The 18,307-nt window shown below is 62.9% G+C and overlaps 1 protein-coding gene across 1 annotated transcript in view; it reads right to left on the bottom strand.

Moving 5' to 3' along the window:
• ADCY1 (adenylate cyclase 1) overlaps positions 1-17,259 on the bottom strand; it is a 122,044-nt gene extending 104,785 nt beyond the window's left edge. The window contains exon 1 of the mRNA XM_059932901.1: positions 16,609-17,259. Within this exon, the coding sequence (XP_059788884.1) occupies positions 16,609-17,259 (651 nt within the window). The remainder of the gene's footprint in view (positions 1-16,608) is intronic.
• Positions 17,260-18,307: the final 1,048 nt, after the last annotated feature.

Raw genomic sequence — 18,307 nt, 5'->3', positions numbered from 1 at the left:
GTGCCATTTCCAACCATCATCCTTGGCAGCAAGCGTGTGATTATTTCTTTCCCCTGAAAATGAGATCCTTCTCTTGACTCCTCTTCCTCTCCCCCAGGCCTACCCATCTTTCTCCGCTTTCCAGCAGAACTCCTGAAAAGGCCTCACCTCACCCCCGCCTGGGCCGCACACCAGCCTGCCTTCCCTTCCACAGCTGCCCTGGGCGGTCTGGGACCAGGTCGGGGCCACCTTCACATCCTGAGCCCAGGCTCAGGTCCCAGTGCCCAGCCCACCATCAACTCCCCTCCCCTGGCCCCTTCCCCAGCCTCCTCTGGTCCATGCCTCACACCTGGACCCCTCTCCGCCCCAAACTCCACCCCTCACGGTGTCTCATCCACACTCACCTTGGGAGCCCATCCCTGTGCCAAAGACCCCGAATCGACACCTTCAGCTTGGACCAGCCAGCCGTGCCCCTCCCCAGCCCATGCACGTCTCCAGCTCAGCCCTGCATGGGACAGACCCTGGCAGGACCCCTGGTCACCCCCAGCACTCACCCCAGTGGCCTCTCCCACCTCAGCTGACCCGGGCCCCTGGAAGCCTCTCAGGCCTGGGCCCACTTCCCCCACCAGCAAATCCTCCCGGCTCCGTCTCCAACAGACCCCCGGGGCGCTGACACCCCGCTGCCGACCGCGGCTTGGCTGCCGAGCCACCTCCTACCCCGCCCCGTGCTCCTCCCAGCCCTGCAGGCTCCCCGCACGGTCCTCTGCTCCGAACCCCCGGCCCGGAGTCTTCCTGCGCCCAAAGCCCTCCGTGGCCCAGGCCAGATGCCCCTACATCCTGTCCTCCTCGTGTCCCCCTGGCCTGGCCTGCTCTCTTAGGGCCTCCGCCCTGCGTCCCTGGGTGGGAACCCCTTTCCCACACAGCCTCCAGGGCCTCCACTCACTTGTCACCTTCTCAGAACAGCTTACCTGACCCCTGTGTCTAAAAATGCACACACTCCCACCTGGGCTTTGAGTTTTCTCCCACTGACCAGTTCTATTTCTTTCCTTCTTCCTTTCCTTCGATTGTTTTTAGCAGTTACCGTCTTCCAGCACGTTATAACATTAACTCACTTGTCACCTTCCCTGCCTGCTGTCTGCCCCTCGAGGGGCCTCAGTCTGTCAGGTTCACGACTGATCCGGGAACCTGGAATAGAGCCTCTCGTATCGTAGCAGGTGCCCTGGTATTTGTTGAATGAATAACTGAGGACACAGGGGTGGTGAGGTGGCTGGGCCCCGTCACGTTGCTGGAAAGGGGCAGAGGGAGGACTCATACGCAGACACCTGCGCTGCCCCCTGCACTGCCCAACCTCTCTCCACACTGTCTCGGACGAGACCTGATAAGACTGTGTCCCAACTCACATATCCATCGTCAGATGGGCAGTGGGGAGGGACCCCAGCTTTTCCACGATCAAGAGAGGCACATAAGAGGCAAGGCATCAGGCTTCCCTGGTGGCGCAGTGGTTAAGAATCCGCCTGCCAATGCAGGGGACACGGGTTCGAGCCCTGGTCCGGGAAGATCCCACATACCGCGGAGCAACTAAGCCTGTGCGCCACAACTACAGAGCCCGCGAGCCACAACTACTGAGCCCACGTGCCACAACTACTGAAGCCCGCACGCCTAGAGCCCGTGCTCCACGACAAGAGAAGCCACCACAATGAGAAGCCCGCGCACCGCAACGAAGAGTGGCCCCCGCTCACCGCAGCTAGAGAAAGCCCGCATGCAGCAGCAAAGACCCAACACAGGCAAAACTAAACACAAGTAAACAAATAAATTTATTTTAAAAAATGGATCAAAGATCTAAATATAAGAGCTAGACTGGGGAAAATATTTTTTAAAAAAACAACGAGGCACGGCATCAACGTGTCCTAGTGTCTGAAAGTGACGTGGCTTCCGGGGCAGGCTGAGCTGGTGGGAGCTGCTGGGACACAGCCCGCAGACACACGCACACGTGGACCAGGTCACGCAGCCCGGGGAACTGCGCTGGAGCGCACAGGACAGGCCTGGCAGGTGCACCCCCTCCCAAGCCCTTGCCCTGCAGGCCCCGTGACCTGGGCAGACGGCCAGCAGGGGAAGCACTGCAGGGAAAAGGATGAGATCACCTGGCGACAGGTGTGCATGGCCACGGCAGCTCATCAGCCTCTGCCCGTGGGGCAGGCAGCCAACCCCACCCCACAGTGGGCACGGGGGGTCCCCCGGCCCCTTGGGAAGGCCGGTGTAGAGCGGGGAGAAGCCGGCACCGCGCAGCGGGTGGGCGCCTGGGGCCCTGGTCACCGGTCAACATCAACTGTCCAGATGTCCCCTGTGGCGGGCAGGGCTCTCCCGTCCCGGCCACTCCAGGTCCCAGAGGGCCAGGCGAGCCTTGCCGGGGCTGGGAGGAGATGAGCTCTGAGGCTGGATTGAAAACAAACAGGCGTGGTCTGGCACGTGGAATGGAGGCCTTTTCTGAGTCCACAGTGACCACAAAGCTACAGACCCAGCCAGGAGGCTAAGGCCACCACCTGGAGGGCACAGAGGGGAGGGGGGCTAGACCTTCTGTCTGTGTCCCCTCATCCGAGTGGCCCCGCTGGGGACTTCCGGGGCACCCACTCTGTCGGTCGGACGTGTGTTCAGAATCACTGATTCAGTGACTGCAGGAAACCACGACGAAGCGCATCTTTCTCTTAACCGTGACGTATCGATGGTACTCGCAGCACTTCCCAATATTTTGCCACTCTTGTGACACAGGGCAAAGACTTGGAGGGAGAATTCCTCATCAAGCGTTTACATCCCTGCAGTCGGCCTGCACTCAGGAAGGCACACAACTGCTCTCCAGCCGGAGGGCCCTCGCCCGCTGCCCCGCAAACCCCACGCGCCCCGCGGATGGAATCACACGCCCGGGTCTTGGCTAGTTTCTCAGGCAGGGCCGGGAGCCCGCGTCAAGTGAGCGTCTCCTGCGCGCCAGGAGTTCTAAACACCGCCGGCACCTCGCCGTCCCACGTCCCTGCTCCCTCCCTGGCACGCCACCCTAGAGCTCGTTCAAGACCCTCACCTTCCACTCTGGCCCCCAGGCCCCGCTGCGCTGCCCTCAGCTCTCCCCCTGCCGCTCAGCACGAGGCCACGGCAGCTTCGCTTCCTGCACAACCAACAGGGCTCACTGCCCCCCACCCCTTTACACGCACTGAACGTCGCATCGTTGTGGATTTTACATGAGAGGCTGTGAGATCAGTAACTTAACCAAGGAGAACCCATTGTTCGGGACTCTAGGGGGCTATGGGAGGAGGGCGGGCCTACCTTTACCAGGAGGCAGAAGGTAAACCGCCGGGAGGCCACACGAGCAGGGTCTGCTACAAACTGAAGCAAAGGTGGCACCACGCAGGCCCCAGGCAGGCCCTGGGCAGGTGGGCGAGCCCGGAAATGAGGCCTGCCATTTATGGGGAGGACACGGGCGTAGAGAGGTTAAATCTCCCCGAGGTCCCAAGGCCAGGACGTCCCAAACACAGGCACGTAACTCCAGGGCCCGCCAGGCCACGGGCACATCTCTGGATCCAGGCCTTGGGTGGATGGGCCTTGGGGGCTCTGCACGGGTCATGGGCTTCAGGGCTGCCAGGCTTGTGGCTGGTCGGGGGATGGCCGGGGCCTCACCCGCCCCTCGTCCTCCACACACGGCCCAGGGCAGGTGGGGCTGAGTGCCCAGTGGGAAGTGTGGAAGGTGGGGGCAGGGCAGGGGCAGCAGGACGCTCTCAGGGCAGCGGGGTTTCAGGACAAGGACCCCATCACAGGTACCAGGGAGTCAGGGAGTGGCTGCGACACGGGCAGAACGTGAGCCGACTGTTGAGACGGCAGCAGAGACCCTGGGCACTGGCTGGACACAGGGACCCGGAAGGGCCAGCCCTGGGGGAGGGGGCGGGGCCGCTGGAGCCACGAGAGCCCGCGTGAGGGGACCCTCGGAAAGGCCTGCACGGTTGGAAGTGAAGGGTGGACCCCAGCCCTTGAAATTAAAACTATAGTTGAGAAGAACAGAAGCCTCCCTTTTGGGATTTTCCCATCATCTTAGCTTCCTTCCTGCCATCTTTGGGGTGAGATTACACACAGGAATGGGGAGCCCCTGGGGGGCATAAAAGAGCCAGTGTGTGTGCGTGTGTCAAGGTGACTGACCAGTCAGTCAGTCCTCATCTGCCAGGGTCCTGGGTCTCACACACACACACACCCCTGCCACGTGTGTGGTCAGCACCCCTCCCAGGTACAATGGCGAGGCCAAGGGCTGCTAGTCTGCCCAGCAGAAAGACGCTCCCCCTGCCCCCGTCCACCGCTGGCCGCCGGAGCCCACTCAGGGGGAAGCAGCTGTTCTCCCTCGCCCCCGCGTAGCTCACCTCCCCACTGCTCTCAGCTGCTAATCTGTCCTGTGAGGAGGGACTATGGCCGCGGCTAGGGAATCTGAGCGGCACCCTCACAAACAAAGCCCATACTCCACCACACTCCACTTCAGACCACCTGCGGGCCCTTCATCCTGCAGGAAAACCACACATTCTCCCCAGCCCTGCAGTGAGCTGGGAGCTGCCCCCCACTCCAGCAGCACCCATCAAAGGGATTCCTTAAAATGGGATCACTGGGGGGAAGGGACGCTTCAGGGAGACTGGGGGAGGGCGTCTGCCAACCACCTGTCACCCCACCCTGGGAACCCCCAGGGCCCTCCCACCTGGAGCCCCCTGATGTGAACCATTACGACCAGGCGTCCCCCCACCTGCACCTTGCCAGACGGGAGCTTCCTCACACGCCCAACGCATCTACTGACCCAAACCGGCCACCCCCGAGGTCTCCCCAGGGTTCAGGAGTTTTCATTTTCCCCACGAAGCTCTCTTGGACTTCCCTGGCAGTCCAGTGGTTAAGACTCCGCACTTCCACTGCAGGGGGCACGGGTTCAACCCCTGGTCGGGGAACTAAGATCCCACATGACTCGTAGCGTAGCAAAAAAAAAAACAAGTCCTCCCATGAAGCTCTCTGAACTCGCGGCCTGGCCAGAGGTGCCCGGAATATGGCGACCACAAGGTTTAGCACCTGCTGTGCAGAAACCACAAGGGAGACAGGCCGGGGGTCACCGTGAGCGTCTCAGAGATGCAGGTGACCACGGGCTGAGGGATGGAGAGTCAGGGGAGGAGGCATCGGGAGGCATCACCCGCCACGGCTGCAGCAGTGATCCCATCTGGGGCCAGCCCAGCCCGGCTGCACTCCCGGCGAGCCCATGGGGCACTGACATCACTCACAGCTCAGCACAGGAAGGAAACAGCGGCAGATCACCCCTCGGACTCTCCGGGAAGGCCCCAAGACAACACCTGGGCCAGGGGAGCTAGCAGCCAGTCCGGGCAGAATCGCCCAGCCCGGGGGAGCCCACGGCTTCTTGCCACGGACGGCAGTCGGCAGCTCTGGAACTGTGCCCGGGCACCTCTAAGGCTCACGTGGGAAACAGCCACTTGGCCCGGGGAAGACTTGTGCCACGTCTCAGTGGACCTCCTCCCAGGTGGGGACCTTCAAGGGGGTCCCACTCCAGGGGGACCCTCCAGCACTGGACACTAGCCAAATGGACATCTCTTTGGCGTGGTGAGACAGCAATCCAGAAGAAACCCCCTCCTCCGGAGCCCGACCACTGGCTTCTGGGCTCCAAGGCTGGGCCGGGGCTGGCACACAGGTGACCAGCAGGACCACACCCGGCCTGGGGCTGCTTTCGCCGGGGATGATGGCACCAGGACCGCTGCGGCTCTCACGGCCCCAGCCAAGGGGCTGCTCAGGGCCTGGTCCCCACGTGGACCCAGGAGTGTGGTCTGCACTGCACCTCTTCCCTAAGGGAGGCCCCACGCTGGCGCCAATTCCACAGGGCCCAGGCGGGTGGGGCATAATCCCCCCTGGCCAAGAGTCCAGTCCCCCAGCACAGTGACCACGCCCAGTGTAGACACAGGGCCCAGCCTCGCCCCTGGGACCCTTGCCCACCAAACTCCCCATCTCATAAGGGGCCATCTCAGAACGGCGGGCTGAGCTGAGAGACAGAGCCAAGCACCCCGTTGGTGCTGAAACACATGTGGGCTGTGTTTCAGACATTCACACCCCCAACCCTCTGTCTCCCAGTGGAATTCCGCTGGGCTGGGCTTCCCCCAAAGGCTCCTCTGCAGGGCGCTTGGTCAGCCCCAAGTACGTAAAGACAGAAGAAGCCAAACAGGGAAAAAGCACAAAGCGCCTGGGTCAGACCTGGACCACCCAGAGGGCCCCGCCCCATCCCCAAAGGGCCTCAGGAAGGAAGGGCAGACACTTTAGATTTACAAGCTGGGCAGTTAAACGGGAAAAGCAGCCACCTGACGTGTGCCCCTGGTGTCCTCAGAGGGACCCTTCATAAGGGGAAATAACACACCCACACACCACAAAGAAAAAAACAAGAATTTTAAAAGGTTCATGGCAATTTGGAAAAGAGTTCAAATATCAGCAGCAGATCGTCCCCCGGTCACTGCACCCACACCCCCGGTTGCTGCTCTCACACTCCCGTGGTCACCAGGACAACGTCCCACCTCCACGGCAGGCCTGAGACCCGAGGAGCCCCGCGCTCTGCCCACTTTCCCAGGCCCCCCGCTCACCTGTCCCCCTTCCCCCATCCACGTACAGAGCATGTCACACCCAGATCCCCCACGGCCCATGCAGCGCGCAGCTCTGGGGAGACCACGCTCGCCCCTCGGCACTGCTCCGGCTCACTGATGCCTCTGCCCGCAAGGGTTCCCCTCCTTTCACTCGGCGGCCTCCTGACCCCCCAATCCCGAGGCACCCCAAGATCACCCCTATTTAGCATTCAAACTCCTCCACTGAACTTGATGCATCTTCAATCTGCCGCCGCCCAGACTGTCCCCAGCACGGGACTCAGGGCCCGTCCTGCAGAGAAGCCAGGGGTGTGGACTCAAGGGTGCGGCTCCAAGGACGTCCTTCTCACAGTCACAGAGGGCAGTGCGGTCACGAGACAAGGAGGGAGCTGCTGCCCAGTGCACCCACCCCCCGCTCCACCACCTCCTGACTCCCCACACGCCCCCCACCCCACCCTGCAGAGCCGCTGTGCGTTTGGTCTGTGGGCCAGGCCCCAAGACCCCTGGGTCCCTCTCACCTCCTTTCCCAGGGTGCTCACAGGGGGACCCATTCATTCCCACCTCCGCTCAGTCACCGCCAGCCGGGTGGTGCGCTTGTCATCTTTTCAAGCATAGCTGGAAAAATTGCTAAAAACCGAAAAAACTGCTCTGTTTTTGAATTAATAGAAGTATTTTAGGGCTACCATCTACCATCTTTCGAAAGAAGAAGGGCAGAATGTTGATAACTGTTGGAGCTGAGGGCTTCTACCCAAGAAATCACCACGCTGGTCCCTCTACCCTTGTATATGATTGAAGTTTCCGTAATAAAAATAAAATAAAAACAAGTTATTTTTTTAAAAGATTCTGATGGGCTCTTGTGAGCTCCTGCCATTGGGTTTCTAAGCCCCAAGGCTGAGACCCGCTGGGCTGTGGTCGCCACACCTAGGCAGGGGCAGGGGGACCCAGGCGCAGTGCTATGTAACCCTCGGCATCTTCATCAAGGGCACCTCCTGGTGTTGGGGTCCCGGCTCACCCCGCCTGCTGGTGCACAAGTGAGCTGGGCCACAGGACCGTGTGCCTCCAAGTCCCACCCACCCGTCCACAGCACCTGCAGTATTTCAGCGCCTCCGTTCACCTTTACACACCTGGACACCGACTCTATCCACAAAGAGGGTCTCACCCCGCTGCCCATTTCTGAGCCTTGAACAAAGTGGACTGCAGAAAAGGGTCCCACTTGCACAGGGTGCTCCAGGGACACAGCGAGTGCCCAGGAACCACTTGTGATTCCTGCAGGTAAGGATGTGCTTTAAAATAAAGCAGCAGGGGCTTCCCTGGTGGCACAGTGGTTAAGAATCCGCCTGCCAATGCGGGGGACACGGGATCAAGCCCTGGGCCGGGAAGATCTCACATGCCGCGGGGTAACGAAGCCCGTGCGCCACAACTACTGAGCCGGCACTCTAGAGCCCCCGAGCCACAACTACTGAGCCCGCGTGCCTAGAGCCCGTGCTCTGCAACAAGAGAAGCCACTGCAATGAGAAGCCTGCGCACCGCAACGAAGAGCAGCCCCCGCTCACCGCAACTAGAGAAAGCCCGCGCACAGCAACGAAGACCCAACACAGCCAAAAATAAATAAATAAAATAAATCAATTTTTTAAAAATTAAAAAAAAATAAAATAAAGCATCAGAGATATTTCCAAATCCTTAGGCTAAACCAGTGATTCTCCAAATGTGCTCACTGAGCTTCTCATCCACGCAGCAGGGCACATGTGTTTGGGAAAGCAGCCATCTTGCAAAACAAGTTCAAAGAGCACACATTTCAGATCCCCTTGGCCACGGTTGATTCAGGAGGCAACGCCTTCTCTTAACAAGAGAGTGTTTCTCCCATAAGGAAAGTAGGCAAAGGCACTAAGAAAATGCACTAACGATTTCACAGAAGGCCATCACTCCAGTACATCCCTCCAGCACAAGGCTCCCCCTCCCACCAATGCCCACGACCAAGCTCTCCCAGCAGCAGTGGGCAGAGTGTCCCAGAGCGGACGCCTCCCTCAGATGCCCACATGCAGCACGAGACTGCCACTGCAGATGTGGGAAGCACCCTTGGAAGAATGCAGTCTCACACGGGCTCATCAGGCAGCTGCTGAGAAGGGCGCTAGGGGGACAGTGCACGGGACAGGAGGCCACACAGGAGGGCCGGCCGGAGGGCCAGGGTCCCAGGCACGGCCCGGGTTCAAGGGGGCAGGCCCTGCTGTGGTCGGTCATTCTCCTTGTCCAGAGTGTGGCATCTGACATCCCCCAACCTGGGCACATGGTGCCTTGGGCCCCACACGAGCCACTGTGTGAACAAAAAGGCCCATCCATCCATCGGAGTCAGCTGTGCTCCCGGAAAGCTAGGCTCTACTTCAGCAAAGGAAAAGCTGGACCCTGATATAGTTACTCTGTACTTCAGAGTCAAACTAGAAAGCTGCCTCCCGAGTGGGAATGTGCCCACAGGGAGGGCTTCCCCCTCTGCAGGGCGTGGACAGCAGGAGCGAGCCCCAGCATGTCCAGGGACCCTGACGCACCACGGATGGGAGCCCCGTCCCCAGGGCCCCTCTCCTGCGCATCCTGCCCCCCTGCACCCGGATCCCTCCCCGGGCATCCCCTCCACCTGCCTGCACGAGGGGCCCCTCACCTGGGATCCCTCATAAGCACCCTGGTTCTGGGCCTGCAGCAGCCCCGCTGCCCACAGGATCCCCACAGGCTGCGAGCGCCTGGCCAGGCCCCCTTCCAAGCTGCACTGCCCACCTCGGCGAGTGCCCCCAACTCCAGACCTGGACACACAACGGCCCTGCTCGCTGTCCCTGTGCCCAGGCTGCGGGCCCTCAGATCTCAGACCCTGTGCCAAGCCTGACGCAAGGCAGGTGCTGGGTTCTGAAAGAAGAGTGGGTGGCCTCAAACCCAGACACCCAGGCTCTGCAGGTCCGGGGTGGGACTCAGGGCTCTGGACGCCACCAACACATGCACACCCACGTGAACACACTCACATCCCTGCACACCAGGATGCACGCACATGTGTACACACGGGCGCCTACGTGTGCACACACATGCACACACATTACACGTGTCCCAGGCAGCGGCAGCCAGAGGCCTGTGTGCGCCTCTGTGCGCGCGCACACGTCCACAACACGCGCAGGCGCGCGCAGAGGCCCCACCCCCAGAGCTGCGTGCATGCTCCGCACAGCCCCGCCCAGAGGACCCTGGCAGCTCGGTATCAAGGCAGATCCCACCGCTCTCCAATCCAAGAAGACAGGGTCCGGGACGGAAGGGGACAGAGCAGGATCCAGGGAGGACGAAGACAGGAGGGGCGCAGACGCGGCAGTGAGGGGCAGCCTGCGGTGGGTGGGGAGGCCGCGTCAGCCCCACGCCCCGCCCCGCACGTGGACGTGAGCCCGAGGAAGCGCAGCCTGCCCTGCCTGGACTGACGCAAAGCAGACAGAGGGCAGAGGGACACAGCCGGTGGGGGTCCCGGCCCTTGTCACTCGTCCCCAGGGCTCTCAGTCCTACACGCACGGCCCCCTCACCCGACCTCCCCACCTGGGCAGAGCCTGGGGCCTGGTCTCATTTCATGCACTGGTCGTGGAGTTGGAGGGCCCCAGGCCCCATTTCCCTCGGGGGAGACACGTCCACCCAGAAAACAGTAAAAATAATCAGAGTGTGTTGCGTGAACGTGTGTGAGCGCGCCTGTGAGTGTGCATGTGGGTGTGTTCCTGTGTGAGCGTGCAAGGGTGTGTGTTTATGTGTGCATGCATGTACACACGTGAGTGTGAGAGCACGTGCGTACAAGTGGGAATGTGTGTGAGCGTGAGTGTGCTTGTACGTGCATTTGTGTGGGTGTGAGTGTGCACTCAAGTGTGTTTGTGTGCATGCACATGCGTGTGAGAGAGATGACGGACCACATGTGACTCACATCCTCACACATGGCGGAACCCAGCACTTAGGGGCGGGAAGGTCTTTTCTGCCTGCCTGGCTCAGCCCCTCGGTGCAAACTAAGGTGCCTGCAGTCCGGGAACAGGGTCTCACCCAGAGGTGCAGGGGCGGGGTGGTGGCCCAGGCCTCCTGGCTGCCATGCGGCCCTTCCTGCCCCACCGCCAACCCCTGCACAGCCTGGCACATGGACGAGCGAAGCCCTGGCCCTGGGGAGGCCTCAGCACAGACACAGCCCTCTGGCTGCCACTGCCAGGGACCCAAGCTGGGCTGTGCTACGGTAGGGCTCCCAACAGCACACCGGCCGGAAGCGATGGAAACACCCAAAGGGCACAGTCTGGACAGACGGTCTGCCACCGGCATCCTGCGCGTCTCTTTCAGCGTTTGACCAAGACCAGACACACGGTCACCGAGGTAGGGAAAACTCGTAGGTCACAGGCTACGCTCAATTTGTGATGACAAGAGGACACTCCCACTTCACTGGGTGCTGGCCCCACGCTGCGGGGAAGCCACGGTCCCAGAGGGCCACCTGCACCTACACAACCACGGGCGTGACCTCGGAGGAAACTGAGGCACAGGATAAGTCCCCTGCCCATGGCACCACAGCTCGGAGCAGAGCCCCCGCGGTGCTGGGAATTCTGACCCACCCCATCTGAGTCAGGAAATGATCCGAGGATATTTCTGGGCTCCAAGCCTGCAAGAACACAGAGCCGGCAGGAGACCCGTCAACCCAGAGGCTGGGCCCTGACCCTCTGGACCTCACAGATGTGAAGGGAGAAGGGCATCACCCCAGAACCACTGTGAGCCCCTGGAAAGGGCAGCGGGTGGGGACGTTTCCCCACAGGACCCGCTTGAGGGACACCTCCAAATATTCCTTGTGGCCCGAGCCCCAGGGCCTCCCCCCAGCTGCCCTTTCTTCCACGCCCTCCTCCCTGGCCCCATGGTGACCAGCTCAGTCCCTCAGGCAACCCCCTGCAGCCCCAGGGCCCAGCAGCCCCTTGGCCTCATCTGTCCAGAACCTGGGCCGGAGGCACTGCCCTCAGGAGGCCACCCTGAGCCCCCTGTCTGCCTTGTCCCCTTCCCATGCCTCCGAAGGGCACACACACTCCCCCCAGCACAGACTGCAGTTCCAGTTGTTGATTGGGGTCCCCAAAGACTCACTTCCTGGGGGGCAGGTGGTCTGGTCCCCTAGCTCGGGGCCTGGCACCCAAACGTGGATCACAGAACTGTCCAGAGAAGGTGCCCCAGCCCGGGCAGCTGCAGAGGCTTCACAGCCATGTCTGCTCCGCCTGGTCCCCGGCCCTTCCACCAGGTCCACCGGGGGGCCAGACTCCAGCACGTGGACAGTCCGGGGGTCCTGCGGCCACAGAGGAAAGCCTGGGGCCCACAGGACCGCCCGGAGGGGGAACAGGTGGGAACCCTCGCCCGATGCCAGGACGGTTCCCCCTCACCCAGGCCCCACGTCCCTAGTTCCTGCTGCCCTGGTGTAGGCGGCTCTAGGTGCTTCTTACCGTTAGAGCAGGCTGCCCTGGGGGGAGGATGGCACAGCTGTGATGGAAACAGACCAGGTTTAGGGAGGGGACCGCCCATCACACAAGGGGGTGGGGGAATCAGGTGTTCCCTGTGGGATGCCCACTGGACATGAACCTGGAGGCCTGGAGGAGGCACTGGACACTGCCCAAGGCTCCGGGAGCAGCCGGCCTGTAACGTGCAGGGGGTGGGAAGCCGGGGCAATGAGACCGGGAGCTGTGGGGCTGAGCCCTGCCCAGTGACGGGAGGCCTGGGGGAAGAGCGTCCAGCCGAGGACAAGCCACCTCCTGCCTCCCTGCTTCAGCCCCGGCCAGGGCAGCACTGGGGCAGCCAAGGCCGGTGAGCAAACAGGTGATGGGATCCAGCCAGGGCAGGGGAGGGAGAGGGAGGTACCAGTAGGGGGCAGTCGGGAGGCTGGGGGGTGACGTGCAGCAGGAGAGGGGCCCCACCTAGGAAAGAGCCCAGCCAGAGGAGAAGGGGCCCCGCCGGGGTGAGGGGCCGGCTGTGAGGCACGGCTGCAGAGGCGGGCTGGTCAGGAGAGGGTCCAGGGAGGCGGGGTGAGGGGAGATGCAGAGGACCAGAGGGGAAGAGGGCCAGCCAGTGGAGCCGGGGGCCATGGGGGGGGAGGGCCCCGCCTGAGGAGGCGCTGGGGGGAGGGAGGGACACAGGTCCTGACAGACGCCCCGGAGGCCTGCCTGGAAGGAGGGGTGGGAGACACATAGGGGCGGGAGGCATGGGCTCCCGTGTGGCAGGCAGTACAGCCGGCGCACGTGGTGATTCTGAGAGCGGTCACGTGGCGCCACCTGCCAGCACTCACGTCCTCCTCAAGGGCTCAGACCACACTGGAGGGGCAGGGGGGATTCTGGCCAGCTCCCACCTCCCCAGGACTGCAGCGATTTGTTACCCTTTCTGTGGTTCAGGCACTAAACACATTTCCTTTACGTTGATAGGCAACCAAACTGCACTGCAAGTTGCACGCTGCAGTGGACCCTCGCTATCCCCCCTCTGAAAAAAAGACAGCAATCCTGACCCACCTGCCCAAAAAGCGGGCATCCGGGAGGGAGCCCTGAGAAGAGAGTCGGCACAGGGAGGAAGCCGGGGCTCTGCGCCCTGCACCCGTCACAGGCAAGGCACCTGAGGGGCAGGGCAGGCACCCTGAGCCAGCAGCCCGTCTCCAGAGACACCCCTCCCGCCCCACCATCACTCCCCGGCAATGACCTTCACAAACACTCCCCTGACTCTACTTCCCCGCCACGCCCCAGCCCACGTGTCCCTGAGCACGGTCCCCTCCCCCCCAAGCCTCGCCCCTCAGGGCTCTGTCAGTCAGCAAGGGACAAATCTGGCATCTCCCCCTCCCCTCCTCCGCCACCCTCGAAGCACCAGGACCCCAGGCTGCTGTGCTCAACCCCCCACCCCATGCCCTCCAGCCTGCCCACCGCTGCTGGTTCTGAGCAGGCCTCAGGTGTTCTTGAACGTGATGCCTTCAGTTCTGACACGTTGCCCAGTTAAATAAAAGTGAGTGACTGTGTTTAGGTACAACCAGGGGGCCCTGAGAGCAAGGGGCTGGGAGAGGGAGGGAACCCAGTCCGGTCCACATTTATGGGGCTCATCCTTGGTGCTGGGCCAGGTGGGAATAAGGCCATTTCCCCTAAACTCTTTCTGCTCTAGCGGAAAGCAGCAGGCACACCCTCTCGGGGAAGGGTGGAGCCCCCCAAATTTCAGCAGTGCAGTCACATGGCCGGCTTTCTGCATGTCCACCTCTGCCTCCCAGCATCTGGGCTGGCCCCGGCTCTACAGAGCCCAAAAGCACACGGCTGCGTCCCCAGATTCCCACACACCAGGGCGGCACAGGATTGCTGCAAGAAAGCCCTGGAGCCTCCCTGCGGAGGGCCTGAGGCTCTGGGAGCCCACACTTGAACCCCGGTCTCAGTCCCCAGAGCACGCTTTCTCCAGCGAGCATATGACACGCTGCATATATGCAGCAAAGGCAGCACCCCTGCACAGACCGCCTCATTCATGCAGTCCTTCTTCTGCCTCTTTTTGGCCTCTACCCTGTGTCCTGCAGGGCTTCTGCCTGCCCCAAATTCCATCCTGCGAGAGCAGCGCTGTCAGCAGGTGAGTGTACTGCAAGATGGCAGGGAGGCGGTGAAGCGTGTAGCAACGGACACGCTTCGGAAACGTGGGTGCCATCTTCTTCACTGGTCTCGAATACCAAGTTGCAGAGCTCACCAAGGGCAGATTTCACAGACTCCCAGAATTTTCTAATTGGAAGGGAGGATCCCTGGGGCACCATACCGTCGGATCACCACATATTTCTCTGCGTCCATCCCCACCTATCTGTCAGTATCACCACCACCTGTACAGACTCGTGGGCTTGAATACGAACATTCTAAAGACGCCGAAACGATTCAGAAGGGGCCCAAGATTTCGAATATGTGCTTTTCCAGTATGAACTTTTCACTTTCACCACAGCCCTACAGGGGAGCTGCGATGCCCTTTAGACAGGTGGGGAAACTGAGGCTCAGGAAAGGAAGGGTCTGCATTGCCCAGGGAATCACAGCCAGTAGCAGTGAACCCCGGATGTCTGCTCCCTACGACTCCCGCGCCCCCAGGATGGTCTCCCTTCCTCCCTAGAATACAGGAGCTCCTCTTATCCTGGGGAAGGGGCAGAGTTCTGAGTGCCCGAGGCACCTTTACAGACTCCCCCCACCCCCCTGCCGCACCCCTCCCCCCTCTCTCTTTTAATCTTTTAATTCTCTAAAAGGAATGACTACAGGCTACATAGAGCATTGGTTATTAAAAAAGGAGAAGACAATAGTACTGCCTGTCACTGAAGCAGCTGACTGAAGCCCTGGGTGCAACCAGAACTGAGCCAGGCCCCAGCCCAGGCCTGTCCAGGCCCCCTCCCCACCTGGAGCTGACCTGGCTTCTGAGCCTCCCTCCCGGTCCTGGTAGGGAAGTTGTCCTTGCTGGGGGGGCCTGGCTGGGTGGGGGAGGGGGGGGACAGGGGCAACCACAACACATGGGAGGGTTATTGGGGGAGAGGTACAGGGGTGCCCCCTGCGAAGGTCAAACAAGCCCCACTCAAAGCCCATAGGAGGCCTGCTGGAGAACCAAACCCTCCCCCCTCCCCTCCCCTCTCTCCCTTCCCCCTCCCATCCCTTCCTCCCCTCCCTGGGGGCACGCAGCCCTCTGGCCCTTTTCCCTTTTTTCTGCCTTTATCTCTGCCTCCTCTCTGCCTCCGGCCTTCACCCCTACTTCCCTTCCTCTCTTCCCCCCACCCCCCAGCCCCTCTGCACATACTCCCTCCTCCACCCCTCCCAGCCCTCACCACACACTGGCCTCTCTGGGTCCTGAAATATAGGTCCAGCATTGTGTCACTCCTGTGTGTCCCATGGCCCCTCTGACCCTGTGCATACCGGGCCTCACCGTCTGGGGGCCCCTCCCTTGGTCCTCGGGTGGTGGGTCCTTAGTGGGGCCCCAGCCCCAGCTGTCTGACACCCATCACTCCCCCCACCCCAGTTGTTCCTCCCAAAGCCAGATCTGTCCAGCTTCCCCTCCTCACCCCATCTCCCCCATCTCCCCCTTTCTCTCCCTAGATGGGCTCCCCCGCCCCATCAGATTCCCCCGCCCTCTTGCCAAAATGCAGCCAGAGGCAGAAACAAAACCCTCCCTCAGGGCCCTCCAAGCCCAGGCGGGATGGGCTGGGCTGGACGGAAAAGCTCCAAAAGCACCACGCGGCAAGACATCTGCCTCAGCCCTCTGGGGTCCTTGGGCTGCGGAGGAGCCCGCAGGAAGCAGCCGGCATGGGATCCTCGCCGCGATCTTGCCCGCCCGGGAAAGACTGACAAAGTTCAGGCGCTGCGAGCCTGGGTCCCAGCTGCGGCAGAGCAGGTCGAAAGAGACCAGAGCCCTGTGCGACCTTGGCAAACCCTGTCCCTGTGGACCCCAAATGAGTCCACAACTGGGTGCCAGGGTGGCTGGAAGGGGCCAAAGTCCTTGCCCCCTTCCCACCTCCCCCATGGCGGCAGGGTTGGGAGGGGGACCCTGCGAGCCCCGCGTGGGCTCCAGGCTCCAGGCGCGAGGGAGAGGCACCCTGGGCTGTGCGCACAGCCCGCAGGAATCCTGCCTGCCCTGGCCCGCTCCCCGCGCCTACTTTTCGTCCCTCCTGCGGGGATGGGTGCAGACAGACAGGGTCGGACCCGAGCTCTGGCCGCACCTGGCCTTTCACCAGCTGCCTGACCTTGCCAATCCTTGCCCTCTCTACACTAGTCTACCCGTCTCCACATTCCACAGCCAGGAACGCTTTGTGGGCTGTAACTCGGAAAAGAGTCGGCCCCAGGGTGCCAGCCCCCACTGTGTCCCCTATTCTCTGAGTGACCTTGAATGTCCCCCCTCCAATTCGGGGCCTCAGTTTCCCCACCTGCCCAGCCGGGCGATGCGCGCCCTTCTCCCCGCGTTCCCAGTCCCTCCCCGGGCAGGTGTGTCCCAGACCGGATCGGGAGCGCGCGGCGGCACTTACCGTCCTCCAGAGACGTGGGCGCTTGGCGGGGACCAAGGTAGCCGTGACCAGCAAATGCGAGGCGGCCACCACGAGCCCGAAGCCGATGGCCAGCAGGCTGCGCACGGGCAGCAGGGCATAGGAGACGAAGGTGACCAAAAGGAGCTGCCAGACGCCCTGGTCGGCTGCCACCGGCACCGCTGCCGCCCCGGCGTGGGCCCCGGCGGGGCCGCCGAGCGCGAAGGGACAGCAGAGCAGCGCGAAGGTGAGGCTGAAGAGCAGCGCGAGCTGGCCGACCTGCTGCAGCTGGGGCACCTGCAGCGAGCGGACGTTGGTGACCACGAGCAGCGCCAGGAAGAGCACGCAGTGCACGGGGTGCGAGCCCTTGGCCAGGCCGGGCGCGGGCCCCGGCGCGCCCAGCAGCTCGGCCAGGGCCAGCGCGCCCGCCAGCAGGCTGAGCACGGCCAGCGCCTTCAGCGTGGCCGCCTGCTCCAGCCGCAGCGTGTAGCCGCGGAACAGCGCCTCCAGCTCGGGGCACGCGAACTCCTCGTCGCACGCCCGCAGCCCGCGCCGGCCGCCCGGCCCCGCCGCCCGCTCGGCGCCCCCAGACTCGCCCGCGCCGCCTCCGCCTCCGCCTCCGCCGCCGCCTCGGCCGCGCGGCGCCCCCGCCATCCCAGCGCCATGCAGCGGGCGCGCCCCTCGCCGGCCGGGGCGCCGGGCGGGCGGGCGGGCGGGCGGCGAGGCGCCGGGGCGCGGCGGGCAGAGTTGGGGCGCCTGCTGCCCCGCGCGCGCGCGCGCCCCGAGCGCGTCCCCTCCCGCCCGCTGCGCCTGCGCACTGGCGCCGCCCGCGCCCCGGCCGCGGTCCTCCGGCGACCGCGCTGCGACAGCTGAGCTCGGAGCCGCGGGCCTGGGCGCGCGAGGCACACGCGCGCGCCCCGGCCCGCACCCCAACTCCGCTCCCAGGCCCCCCGCCGCCGGAGGGGCCGCGTGAACCTCGGGCGCCCACCTACCCCGCTCCCGGCCTCAGTTTCCCCTCTGGTGGGCAGTGCCACGCACTGTGCTGTCTCTTGGGGCGTTAGAAATGCTGAAATTTTGCGCTTTTCCCCTTTGGGAGGGCTTACCTTGTATGCCCCCCCAATAAAAGCAGGTCCCTCTATTCTAGAGGAACGCAAAGTGGGGCCCAAGCTTGACTGCGGATCCATAGCCAGGGCCCTGCGAGGTGAGGCGATGCCCAAGGACCCGGAGGAGGGGAGGAAGGTGGCCGCCCGCGGCATCTCCCCACAGGCCATCTGCACGCGGGACCCTCCACACGGCGGGCTGTGGGCAAGTCCTGCCCTGGTCCCTACACCCCCTGTGAGTGGGTGCAGGGGTGCAGGAGCAGTGACCAGGTGGTGTAGTCCGACAAGCAGAGCCCCCAGCCGGAGTTCGGGCCGTGGGGCGTGTGGCCAGTGCCACCTGGGTGCAGAAGGAGCCAGGTCAGGGTCCTAGCGGTGAGGCCTCTAGGGAAGGAGGTGGGAGGCTGTTGGCTCAGGGATGGGGTGGGAGTCGAAAGGAGAAGGGACCCTGCAGTTTGCCGTAAGAGGAAACTGGAAACCCAAGTGATGGGGAGATGTTTTCTTCCAGCAGGACAAATGTAGGGACCGTTGCCATGGCGCGTGCGTGGGACCCACGGCTTACATTCATTCACTCTAAGGGAAGGGGCTTTGTGCCGGCCTTCCCC

The sequence above is a fragment of the Balaenoptera ricei genome, chromosome 9 (assembly GCF_028023285.1).
Source record: "Balaenoptera ricei isolate mBalRic1 chromosome 9, mBalRic1.hap2, whole genome shotgun sequence".
Lineage (NCBI taxonomy): Eukaryota > Metazoa > Chordata > Mammalia > Artiodactyla > Balaenopteridae > Balaenoptera > Balaenoptera ricei.
Note: the sequence above shows the minus strand (reverse complement) of the source record. Positions and strands in the feature narration are given on the sequence as shown.